The 13,146-nt window shown below is 32.2% G+C and overlaps 1 protein-coding gene across 1 annotated transcript; it reads left to right on the top strand.

Annotated features, from left to right (window-relative positions):
- The first annotated feature begins 420 nt into the window (after positions 1–420).
- On the top strand, positions 421–12,072 carry LOC124535168. The gene is made up of 14 exons (XM_047111266.1): positions 421–633; positions 717–771; positions 1,344–1,485; positions 1,698–1,938; positions 2,564–2,728; positions 3,381–3,526; positions 4,295–4,509; positions 5,113–5,192; positions 6,792–7,015; positions 7,974–8,193; positions 9,225–9,348; positions 10,141–10,285; positions 11,318–11,451; positions 11,957–12,072. Exons 1-14 carry the CDS (start codon positions 508–510, stop codon positions 12,070–12,072), a joined length of 2,133 nt encoding a protein of 710 aa, XP_046967222.1. The 5' UTR covers positions 421–507.
- The last annotated feature ends 1,074 nt before the right edge of the window (positions 12,073–13,146 follow it).

The raw sequence follows: 13,146 nt of genomic DNA, 5'->3' as shown, positions 1-13,146 counted from the left end.
GTTAAATCAGAAGTTAAATATAGACCTAACGTATATCCTGAAAAAAAATTAAGTGTATTTACATATTATTAAAACATAATGAAATTGCTAACCGTTATATTATATTTGTAATAGGTATTTGATAAAATCTTTTTAAGCCTTGTAGCGCCATCTGCTGTGCAGTACATCAAATAAGAACCGGTAGAAAACAGTCGTATAACTAGATGGCGCAAAATTGTAAACTAAAAGAAACTTTAAATTCATCATTATATTTTTATACATAATAAAATTAATTCATATTAGAAATATTTTTAATTATTGCTTATCTTTTATGATATATTATATTGTATATTTATGTATATAATAAGTTTGTAAATGATCAATGAACTAGACACTGATAGGTCGACACACTAATCACTATATTTGACATTGACATTTATTTAAAATTTCAAAACTCGAACAAAATAACGTATTCGAACATTATTAAATCCAAATACACTGTGTTTTTATTTTTTAATTTATTTTAAAATGGAAAGTGTAATACAAAATTTAATAGAAAGGTATCCCAAGTACAATGTTGAAAAACAAGGAAGCTCAAGTTATGTAGAAATGTATACTAAGGATAAATCTGATATAATAATCGTATACGCAAAGGTTTTTATTTGTTACCAGTTTTTCTTATTATTTTTTTCTATTCTTTTTTAGTTTTAAAATTATATTGCATATCATGTTTTTAGACAAAAACTGCGAGCACAACGGCTTACACGGAAAATAATAAAAAAAACGAAGCAGGTGAGCGAAATATGAAAAAAAAAATTCTTATTCTTGGTGTTTTTTTTTTAATTTCGTAAATATTTATGTGAAGCCTTATTAGGGATTTCAGAACACTTGAGAATATTATGTTAGTTAGAAAATTGAGTTAACGAGATCGGTATAAATTGGTATTATTCTTTTGGTCATTAATGAAAAAAAGGCATAGTCCCTTCGAGGATGTTTTGAAGTTTATGCCACCACTTTCAATATATAAAAATATAGTAGTTGCTATTATGAATAATTTCATTAACTCATAAATTTCTCATTGTTGGTCTATGGCCTCCTCTTCCTTCGAAAATGTTGGGAATATATTTCACCACACTGCCCCAATGCTAGTTGGTGGCATGACATGTGCCAAAGTTTCGTTGAAGTTAGACATATGCAGGTTTCCTTACAATTGTTTCCTCCACCGCAGAGCTAAAAACAAATTATAATCACAAATGCATCTAAGTGGTTAAGGTTGTGACAGAATTTTATTAACATTACACATATTTAGGTTTCCTTGAAATATTTAAACAAGCTATTTAAACTTAACTACAATTTTTTTATAGAGGAATTAGAATTAACAGGCTCACCGCTTAAGCTGGATTTGAGTTTGCACACTATACTAGATGATACACTTATTACTGATGAGCCACAGCTATGGAAAAAGGAAGAAATATTTCACACCCCCATTGATATAGATACAGCAAGGTAAGATTACTATATATTTTTAATTCACAAAGATTTTATCAGTTTGGACAACAATACAGTTTGAATTCTGTGTATCCAATTATTAAAATAACATATTTAATTTTTCTAAATGATACCAAATATACCCAAGCACGATTACTCATAATATTGTTAATGCTTTTTCACTTTAAAGTACAATTAAATATTAATTTTATAAAAAAAAAATATTCAAGGCAAATAGCTAACGAGTACAACAAAAGTCTAAGCGTCACATCAAAAGAAAATGCATTACCCATGTGGGTACTTTGTAATCCTAGTAGTGATGGCAACCCGCTACTGATTAGTGTCCAGTCTAATGAGGAATGCTTTGCAAGAGGCATAGTTACCTATGAAGGGTCTATGATGTTGGATGATATTGATATCGACAAATATATTGAAGATTATGTTGCATATGAAAAAATAAATGAAGATATGGTAATGTTAGATAAGTTTATAATACCTAATAACTGTAAAATCATGCCTTTGTTCATGAAGTTATTTATACAGTAACTATTTATAATTCATATATTTGTATATATTCAACAAATTAATGTTAAATTCTGATAAATGCATGCATGCTATTATATAATTTGATTATATGAAATTATTTATAATTGATGTTTCTCGATCAAACCAAAATATACATGTTCATCAAGATTAAAGAGGAAGAAAATTACGAAATTCTTCACTCACATATGCATTTCCTAGAAACAATTCTATTTATACAAATAAATACAGCATAAAATAATGATCGTCCTCTCAATCCTCATCATCTCTTGGAATAATCGCAAAATTAAAAGCAGAATTTTCTTATGTAACATAAATTTAGTTTATCTGGTTGGTTGATCCAGCTTTCAACAATAATATGTAATTTATAACAATTTATCCTAGGTCCAGGTGTTACAACTATAGAACACTCAATGATAATACAATACTACATAATTTATCATTATAGAAACATTTTATTATTATATACATAACTAAATTCAGAAGATTATTTCTTATAATTACACAGTTTTAAAGATACTATGCTTATACATAACACTATTGAATTTTTCAGGTGAGTTTGTCAGTGGATTGTAAATACACAATATCGGGAATATCTTATGGATCATTGACAATGGAAGAGCAATTAAATGCTCCACATGGTGGTGTCACCGACTTGTACTGTGAATGGACTTCCAGGACTCTCATTACACCCTTTATAAGCTGTAAAGTTCATTTCGTAAGTTAATGTGTTGACTGTATTAAGTATTTAATTGAAATATCTGTCAGTTTGTTCAAGATTGTATTTCCTACCTGGATTTGATGACTATTTTTAATTGTTATATTATTTACTTATTAAGAATTTCATATTTTATCCCGTCAATTTTGATTCATAAAGCTGATAGTTTCTATTTGTACAAATATTGAAATTGTGACCAAGCATGTGTATTAAAGAATAAAATAATATTGATTATTTTATTTGTCTCCAATTATGATAAAAGTATAAATATGACATTAATTGTTAAATTGTATTAATAAATGTTGTAGAAAAAACTGAAAGTAATATTATTAATGTAAGTTAAATTCAAACAATTTCTTCTTCAATTATTTATATATCTGAATAGATTTAAAAGCTGAATATGGTTATAAAAATTTAGTAACCAACGATTGACAATTAATTACTCACACTAGTAAAGAAGTCTGATGTATGAGTAGTAGTGAGTGTCAAAATATATAAGTGCCACGCACACCTAGATAAAAAATTATACCTGCTTACTTTCATTTCTTTGCAGAGTGGCACTCTATCTAGGCATATACATAATCTGAGCAATGTTTATCGTTAAAATTTATAATTTGGTTTGTTCCTAAGCATTTGAATTATAATATTACAGGAACAAGAAGTGACAGTGGGCCATTTGGCAAGTCCGTGCAATGCTATATGGAAATCAGTATCTTCCCTTCACAATATCAATCAACTGCTTGTGGATATGACGGCAGCAGGATTTAATACTGTCAATTTAGAAACAGCTACTATAAGGTATTTAAAATTTTCAAAAACAATTTTAAGTCACATTAATGACCATAAATCATGATATGAATTATTTAATAGATTACTAAAATTATAGTATTTTTTGTTTTTGATTATATTTAATTATATTTTATAAACAGACTATTTAATTGAATTGGTGGAAAAGAATAAATACTGATTTTTTTGCTGACTCTACTTGATAACTTTATCTTCTAAAGTTATTAACTATGGTAATTAATTGTATGTTAGTATTCAATATTTTATCAAACATCTTTTCCGTCCCTTTCCTGCAATATGTGTGAGTAATTTCGTAAAAAGAGATGGAAACACCGCGCCGACAAAGCGCGCTTTTTGTTTGGACCAATGAGTGCGCGCGACTCTCCCAGTTAGAGTTGACCGTCATGTCGACTAATTTTAAAAAGCATATAACATTACTTATGAAAGATGATGGAACAATAATATTTAAACAAAAAAGAAACTGAGAACTGAGTGTGATCTTTTTCTTTAATAAAATACTAGCGACCCACCTCGGCTTCACACAGTTGCAATGCTGATACTAAATATGTATTGCAGAATATCTTACAATTTTTACAGTTTTTCAGTCATTCACTGCTATATTGTGCAAGTATACTGCTATATTAAACATATAAACCTTCCCCTTCAATCAATATATCTATTAAAAAAATCTTCAAATCCATTGTGACTTTTTTATACTGCGTAATGATCATAACTTTCTCATTCAGAATTAAATTAAAATTATATCATATCTCATTCTAGAAACATCATTCCGGGAATGAAACGACTGAACAATTCGAAGCGCATCAATAATCTCCTCAACGAAACGGAAATGTATACATACACCGCAGAATGTCCTGCGGGGGGCTGCATCTGTGTCACGGAGGATACAACTACTTTGAGACAATGTATGACCGCTATGTGTTCTCAGGGTTCGAGTAATGATTTTACGTACAAACTTTGGGATATATTGAGAGGCAAGTCGTATTTTATTAGTAATTACTTAATATGTACAATTTGCTTTCAATACCTGTGAATTTTATGTTGATGACGTCATATATGCGTACTGGTACAGTCTGCAAAACAAATATCACTATAAATATTAAAGTAACAACATATTTTTGGACAAGTCCTTATAGGCAACTTACAGTTGATACAGTTGAGACTTTTCCCTCGATTTTCTTTTTGAAAATATCATTAAAAGTTTTTTTTTTGTATAATATTTTAGCGGAAAATAATTGGCAGTTTTCTTTAATTATGCTTACGTTTTTCATATACAGTCGTAGTACCGGTCTCTTGCCGACCAGTAACTTTTTTCCACTCTCTAATATTAAACCTTTTTTAAATCACAACAATTTAGTGAATTGCAATTAAGAATCCTCTTTGTCTTTCTGCACAATTATTTATTTGCCACTATCGTCCTATAATCACTGGCACAAAAAGAAACTTACGCTATCAATGACGAAACATGGTATTAATTTAAATAAATACATTTCGGAAAAGTGAACAAATGTTATGTACGAGACAGATTGCTTCTATGTAAGATTATAATGAATTTATTTCTCTCTTATCTTTTGCAGACTGTGAAACTGCTGAGGAACTAATAACGTTATTAATTCAAGTACTGAAATTCATTTCGTCTGGGAAAATTAGACCATTCGTAAGTAACGCCTTTATTTTGATTTTGTATACATCCAAATACAATTTCCAAGTTAATTTATTTGCTGACAGCATCAATATTGAGTTTACATTTTCAACCATAATTTACCGTTATATCTGCAAACGAGCCGAGTTCACCCAGTGGTTAGAACGCGTGCATCTTAACCTATGATTGCGGGTTCAAACCCAGGCAAGCACTACTATATATATGTGCTTAATTTGTGTTTATAATTCATCTCTCAGCTGGGCGGTGAAGGAAAACACCCTTAGGGAAACCTGCATGTGTCTAATTTCATCGAAATTCTGCCACATGTGCATTCTACCGACCCGCATTGGAACGACGTTGTGGAATATTTTCTAAACCCTCTCCTAAACGGGAGAAGAGGCCTTAGCCCAATAGTGGGTAAATTACAGGCTGTTGCTTTATTTTTTCTTACTTTCTGCAAACTATTTTTTTTTATGGTATAGGTTGGCGGACGAGCATATGGGCCACCTGATGGTAAGTGGTCACCATCACCCATAGACAATGAAGCTGTAAGAAATATTAACTATTCCTTACATCGTCAATGTGCCACCAACCCTGGGAACTAAGATGTTATGTCCCTTGTGCTGTAGTTATACTGGCTCACTCACCCTTCAAACCGGAACACAACAATACTGAGTACTGTTATTTGGCGGTAGAATAACTGATGAGTGGGTGGTACCCACCAAGACGGGCTTGCACAAAGCCCTACCACCAAGTAAACTAGTCAGCTATCAGACCAAATTCTTCGTTGGTCGATAATACTTCAGATCGAGCCTCTCCAACTCCCAGTCTTCAAATCACAGATCTGAAAGCACATAAAATCAAGTTGTTTTGAATTAAAGTAAGGGAATATAGATTGCAATTAAGTTCACGCACACACATGTGCAGTATAATACACTTCTGGCTAGCTTCTTTGGTAAAGGGCAAAATCGGCTATGAAGACATTTCTATTATTAAAATATAAAAATCCTTATATTCATATGTCTAGAGAGATTGCCATGCTGAAGATGTGTTGAAACAGTATCCAACAGTTTTCCACTAAGTACACACACCCCCAGTAAATAAGATATATGTAGACTCAAGCATAGCGGACAAGCACACAAAGATAGTAAAGCTCTAGTAGACAGTATATAAAATATCAAACAAAAACAACAGCCTGTAAATTTCCCACTGCTGGGCTAAAGCCTTCTCTCCCTTTTGAGGAGAAGGTTGGGAACATATTCTACCACGCTGTTCCAATACGAATTAGTGGAATACACATGTGGCAGAATTTCGATGAAATTAGACACATGCAGGTTTCCTCACGATGTTTTCCTTCACCGCCGAACACAAGATGACTTATAAGCACAAATTATACACATGAACAATCAGTGGTGCTTGCCTGGATTTGAACCCGCAACCATCGGTTAATATGCTCGTGTTCTAACCACTGAGCTATCTCGGCAAGTACACACACACACCAGTAAATAAGACATAGACATAATTGTAACTGTCACGCATACAAAGATAATAAATATATCCGGTAGTGCGACAGTATATAAAATATACATCAAAAGTTGCCAATATTGTTACCAGATCGACGTCAACAACAAGACATATCTATCGAAATTGGTCCTAAAACTATCTAGAGGTCACTCTCAGACATCGAAAGTGCTGAAAAACTTACGATCAAGTCCACCGCAAGCGCTATCCCTGGTTGCTCAAGTCGGGATAGAGAAGTGTATGTGGGAATATACAAGGATTATGTCGCTTCTGGAACATTCGTTTTTCATCGCTGGAGTTTGGAATACTGATGCCAAGTGAGTACGCTATTCTGAAGTACATTTCAACAAGATGTAGTACAGATAAACAATTTTGATGCTTTGTCATTGCTCGAGAGCATAAACAATACTTATTATGGAATTATGGCATGTTATAGCAATTCTGGGATTAATATTTAAATGATCATAAGAACAACAATTAATTAAATGGAACAGTGTTAAATTATAAATAAATATATGTTAATTAAGAAATGTCTGTAGAGTATAATATAAGGCGGCTCAAGAGCTATTTTCATTTATCGTTGATTTTTAAAATAGCTAAAGCTTGTGGAGTTTGGCGAATATGAACTGTCGATTTTAGGCGTAGATATGTGAAACTTTATTTGTCGACCTACGTGGTCGAGTAGTGTGTACACCGGTTTTCATGGATACGCCACTCTGAGGTTCCGGGTTCGATTTCTGGCCGAGTCGATGTAGATTACCATTACTTTTCTATGTTGTCTTGGGTCTGTTTGTTTGTGGTACCGTCGCTACTTCTGATTTTCAGTTTCATAACATGACGACCTCCATGGTCAAGTGGTGTGTACACCGGTTTTCATGGATACGCCACTCTGAGGTTCCGGTTCGATTCCCGGCCGAGTCGATGTAGATTACCATAAGTTTTCTATGTTGTCTTGGGTCTGTTTGTTTGTGGTACCGTCGTTACTTCTGATTTCCATAACAAAAGTGCTTTAGGTACTTACATTGGGAATAGAGTAATGATGTTGTCCAATATTTATTTCAATATTTATTGATTTCCTTTTCCTATGTAGTTGTTAATGGAAACAAAGTATATATTAATTCCTCTTCTGTAAAACAACTAACAATAATCAAGAGTGTTGTTCAATCGAGCCAAATCGTAAACGACATATATCTTAAGATCCATGTTTTAATTTCACGTTAAGCTCGGTCTTACTTCCTTTCCCTTCTCAAAATCTTATTCCTTCCTGTGTTTAAGGTCACATGAATCAATTGAACAAATAAACCAAACTATCCAAGACATGACAATGGGGGGCGACTTCACGTTAAATCCATTTGAAAGTCTAACAACGACTGATCACTCTATACGCATAGACGCGGAATCATTTTGTATTGATGACGCTAATGAATTAACAGTTGATGATTTTGCCTCTCTGAAAAAACATGGCTTGGTGAACGAGAAGAAAGATGCCAACGAGGTGAGTTAGAAAGAGATAGATGCAATATATGATTTGCTTGTTTTCGAACATTCTAGAAACTTCTTTACTGTGGTACATAAGATGCATAATAAAAGATAGGGTAAATCTAATATAAATTTAACTGCAGAATGCTCTAGAAGCTTTTTAGAATGATATATATTATGAACTATAATTAAGTATCCGTAGTATCTAGATTAAAATAAATTACAGATAATATCTAATAAAAGCTTGAAAGATGTAGATGAAACAATATTTTTACTTATATATAAATATTAGCATGACCTACTACCAGTGACAGAGTTAATTGTATTTGCTGGATTAGATTTAAAACGCAGGGACATAGCAATTTGTCTTGTCAAAGGCCTTGAGCATGAATGTGGATGGATATAGAGGTCTACCTCTATATCCATCCACATTCATCGTTTTTCATTCATCACCATCGTTTACTCAACTTAAATGATTCACATATACGATTGTGTGTATGTGTTGATAAAGTATTTTTACATTTAATTATTCGTGATTCCTAATTGTATACAAACGTTTAACGTTATACATTTTTATTTTTATTCCTATACACTACCATTTAAAACACAATATGAGTAAGTAAAAAAAAAAAAAAACAAAAAAATTATAAATGTTTGGAAAATTTAACTGTACTGTTAACAAAATACCTTGTAAAAAATACGTATAGTAACTACAAAAACTAAATAAAGCAACGAAAACGATGGATGTACTGTGTGAAAGACGATTTGGTTAGAAAGATTGTTACTTGTGAGATGACGTCTGACAGAGAAGTATGGAAGGAGAAGACATGCTGCGCCGACCCCAAATAAAATTGGGATAAGGGCAGGAGGATGATGATAGCAATTTGTCTTGTCTAACGATTGAAAAACTGTGAACGTTGTAAAACATTCTGTAGTATATATAGTATCAGCATTGCACTTTGAATTGATGAAGAATTTATGTAATCGTCTGTTTTCCTATACCTATATCCTGTACTGGATTATATATTTCACTCATATATTCTACAGGTACCATTAATATCAGATGAAATAGACATCAGCCCATGGAAGAATCTTCTCATGAAGTTCGCTCAAATTCACGTCTGCTTGGAACACTTGTACCGTGCTGAAAATTGCTTAAGAGCTGACTTTGGTAAGTTCGTATACATCTAACGTGACCATATATTTTTTGACTCCAAACGAGACACTGATTTATTTCAGTCGATTTAAAGGTAGCCAAGAAAAAAATCCTCTTTTTAAAATCATTCAATAAGAATATATCAGTTAGATCAAAAGTTACAAATTATTATACGGTATACCACACTCGCACACCGCTCGCATTCGACTGAGCTGCTAATAATTTCGTGTCATGAACACCGGAACTCATAATCTTAAAAAGGGACTGTCCCGTTCAAAAAGGGACGTCTGGTCACTTTATGTATATCTAATATATTAATATTATAAGTATATTAATTCAAATAGACCAATATATGAAAATGTTAGTTGTTGACCAAGGTTTCGCTGGCGTTTTAGCGGTTTGGTTGTCATATAGGTAAAAAGGAGCCTATATCCTTTCTCGGAGTTTAAATTTGCTTCATAACAAATTTCATCAAATTCGGATCAGCGGTTTGGTAGTGAAAGAACGACAGAAAGACAGACAGATTTTCAAATTTTTAATATTACTATATATTATATGACGGGCAGACATTTGACATGGAAATATGGATACAATGTGCAACCACAGTGAGTTGAAACAATAGCCGAGGTACAATAAATATATTGTGGCCATTTTCAAACTCCAAATTTTTACTAAATTTTGATGATAAATAAGCAAAATTCAACAATTTTAGACCAGACTCTGTAAATCCATACACTTTTATAGATTGTGAGGTTTTTAACTCGTTATGTTATGTATGTAGTCTAAAATTTGTGACTTTTCTTGCAGCGCAATTAAAGCCGATGGCATCAAAGCTATTAGAATATTATGTATCTGACAAATCTCCCATCAAAACGGTTGGACAGCTCCTGAGCGATCCCGTTCAGAAGATTTGTATCCCAATAGCCAATAGTGTTGTACAAGATCATTTGAAGTAAGTTCATATTATGCTATCTTTATAATGTATTTATTAAGGTTTTATTAAGGACATGTAAGGAATACTAAAGATGACGAAAAAGTAACTACTAAGGAGATATAGTTTACGATTGTGTGCACAAATGCAGTCTCCATTGTCTAACTCCAAGGTTTGGTAATCCGGCTAAGACCGATGGCTTTACAATCTTTCCAAGGCCCGGGAATATTAGTACTGTCATTTTTCGAACTTTGGGAACGTCAAAATCTACAGACACATTTCTACTATTTAAAAATATATAGATATAAGGACAGATATGTAAACAAATTGTGCGAAATTTTGAAAGGATGTCATGGTCTGTCTTGCAGTTATTATTTTTTTTAATTTGTTTATCCTTAACCGCCTTTTTAAAAGAAGAACAGGCCTTAGTCTACAGTGAGACATTTATACGCTATATTTTTTACTTATACAATTGTGTGTATGTGTTGTTGAAGTATTTATATATATAATTATTCATGATTCCTAATGGTATGCAAACGTTTAACGTTATACATTTTTATATTTTATTCATATACACTGCCATTTAAAACACAGCATGAGTAAGTAAAAAATAAACACAAAAATAATGATTTGTGGCAAATGAAACTGTACTGTTAACAGAATAACTTGTAAAAAGTACATATAGTTACTACACCAACCAAATAAAGTGTTTAAAGTTTTAATTACTATTTTCTTTTTTTTTTATGTTATAGTTTGGCGGACGAGCATATGGGCCACCTGATGGAAAGTGGTCACCATCACCCATAGACAATGACACTGTAAGATATATTACCTTACATCGTCAATGGGCCACCAACCTTGGGAACTAAGATGTTATGTCCCTTGTGCCTGTAGTTACACTGCTCACTCACCCTTCAAACCGGAACACAACAATACTGAGTACTGTTATTTGGCGGTAGAATATCTGATGAGTGGGTGGTACCTACCCAGACGGGCTTGCACAAAGCCCTACCACCTATGGACCTATGGATTCATTATCTTTTTTTTTTACAGAAAGTCAGCGCTATGGTATAGAATGGAGTTGAAGAAGAAAATAGATTCATCAGAGAAACCGGCCAGAACTTCAAAAGTTACATACGTTTTCTCCCAACTGCCCATATTCCCTCCACAAGTTTGGCAAATTTTAGGTAAAGTATTTTTCTATTTATTTTCCCATATTCGATATTTAAGTTTTAAAATATCGTGAAAACCATGCTTGCGAATATTAGAGTAGTAATTCACAAACCTTCTAATCAAACAAGATAAAGGGCCATAAATAGTAATAGGGATATAGAAAGGCAATTAAAAATAGTGAATAATAAGTGTATATATTTTTATGTCAATTATAATAGTATAAATAACATATAGAACAATATGGTCCATTTTTTTTAACCTTACTTACAATATTGACAAAGGATTAGTAAGGTGAGTTTAAATGATGCCAAATTAAAAACAGTTGGTAGGTTAAACAGATATAATAGTCCTACAGTCAACATAAAACATTTTCTAACAGACTATAGCAAATTTTCTTTTAACCCAACTGAATTACTCTTTAACATTTGATTCAAAAATGAATGATTATTCTATGAAATTATTTAATCAAATTAATTTTAAGTATTTTAATAATTGAATTTTTATCACAATTATTTTCAGAGCCCCCAACAGAAGAAATAGCGGAAATGACAACAATAGAAGAATTAAAATATAATTGTACCAAATACATTCATATAAATAATAGGTTGTCAAGAAAATTTGAATTTATGTCATAACTTTTATATATTTTTAATTATGAAATAAATGAAGCCATTATAATGTGATATTGAATTTTGTATTAAATTTTATTAAACTTATACATACATATGTAATTTTATTTTTCTTTGTACACCAATCACGTGAAGACTACTGAATATATGACATTATGGTTATATCATATCTGTATCATATCATAACTATATCAACGTGGATTTTTCTGTTGGATTGTCATATATAATATTCCACAAATTTAGTTGTATTCCACAAATCCTTGTGTGTTATTCAATGATCAGTAAAGATGTTAGCTGATAAATAAAGTTTAAAATATTTAATACTGTCGCTGCAGAATTCATGCTATGATTACTAACTAACCCGGGGTGATGTTATATAATAGTTATAGCTTGTATATTTCCCACTGCTGGGCTAAGGCCTCTTCTCCCTTTGAGGAGATGGTTTGGAGTTTGTTCCACCACGATGCTCCAATGTAGGTTGGTTGATTCACATGTGGCAGAATTTCGTTGAAATTAGACAAATACAGGTTTCCTCACGATGTTTTCCTTAACCGCTGAGCTCGAGATGAGAATTAAAAACACAGATTGAATCACGTGAAGATACAGTGCTGTTCGCCTGGGTTTGAACCCGCAATCATCGGTTAAGATGTACGAGCACTGGACCATCTCAGTTAATCATCTAATTTTAGGGGGTGATATTGGAGATGATTTATACAATCAAATTCAACTTTACCTTTGCACAATGCCATCCGATTAGGTACTTAACATCATATATTCTAACTAGTGTTGCATATCGATTGACTATCGATAGTATTGACGTTACAATATCGTATAGTATCGATAGCTGCCCGTGAGCAATACTATTGACAATATCAATAGTATTGATCAAGACTAAACTATCGATATCCAGAATAGTTTTCGAGGTCGATAGTCGAATAAGTCGTAGAACGTTCCGTTAGTCAAACTAGCGATAATTCTGCACCACAGATTCAAATACCAAAAAGCAATACTACCAATATATTCTAATAAACAGATATTTTATATCCATACTAAACAACAGAAAAAAGTGTGCCCCGCCGG

This window comes from Vanessa cardui, chromosome 14 (genome assembly GCF_905220365.1).
Source record: "Vanessa cardui chromosome 14, ilVanCard2.1, whole genome shotgun sequence".
Classification (NCBI taxonomy): domain Eukaryota; kingdom Metazoa; phylum Arthropoda; class Insecta; order Lepidoptera; family Nymphalidae; genus Vanessa; species Vanessa cardui.
The sequence above is the reverse complement of the archived record's forward strand: the minus strand, read 5'-3'. Positions and strand labels throughout refer to the sequence as shown.

Excerpts from the sequence above, each read along its gene's own strand:
- LOC124535168 (XM_047111266.1), top strand. The coding sequence starts at position 508 with ATGGAAAGTGTAATACAAAATTTAATAGAAAGGTATCCCAAGTACAAT. Across the intron at positions 8,194-9,224 it reads AGAAGAAAGATGCCAACGAG|GTACCATTAATATCAGATGA; the intron begins GTGAGTTAGAAA and ends TATATTCTACAG. Across the intron at positions 11,452-11,956 it reads ACAAGTTTGGCAAATTTTAG|AGCCCCCAACAGAAGAAATA; the intron begins GTAAAGTATTTT and ends AATTATTTTCAG.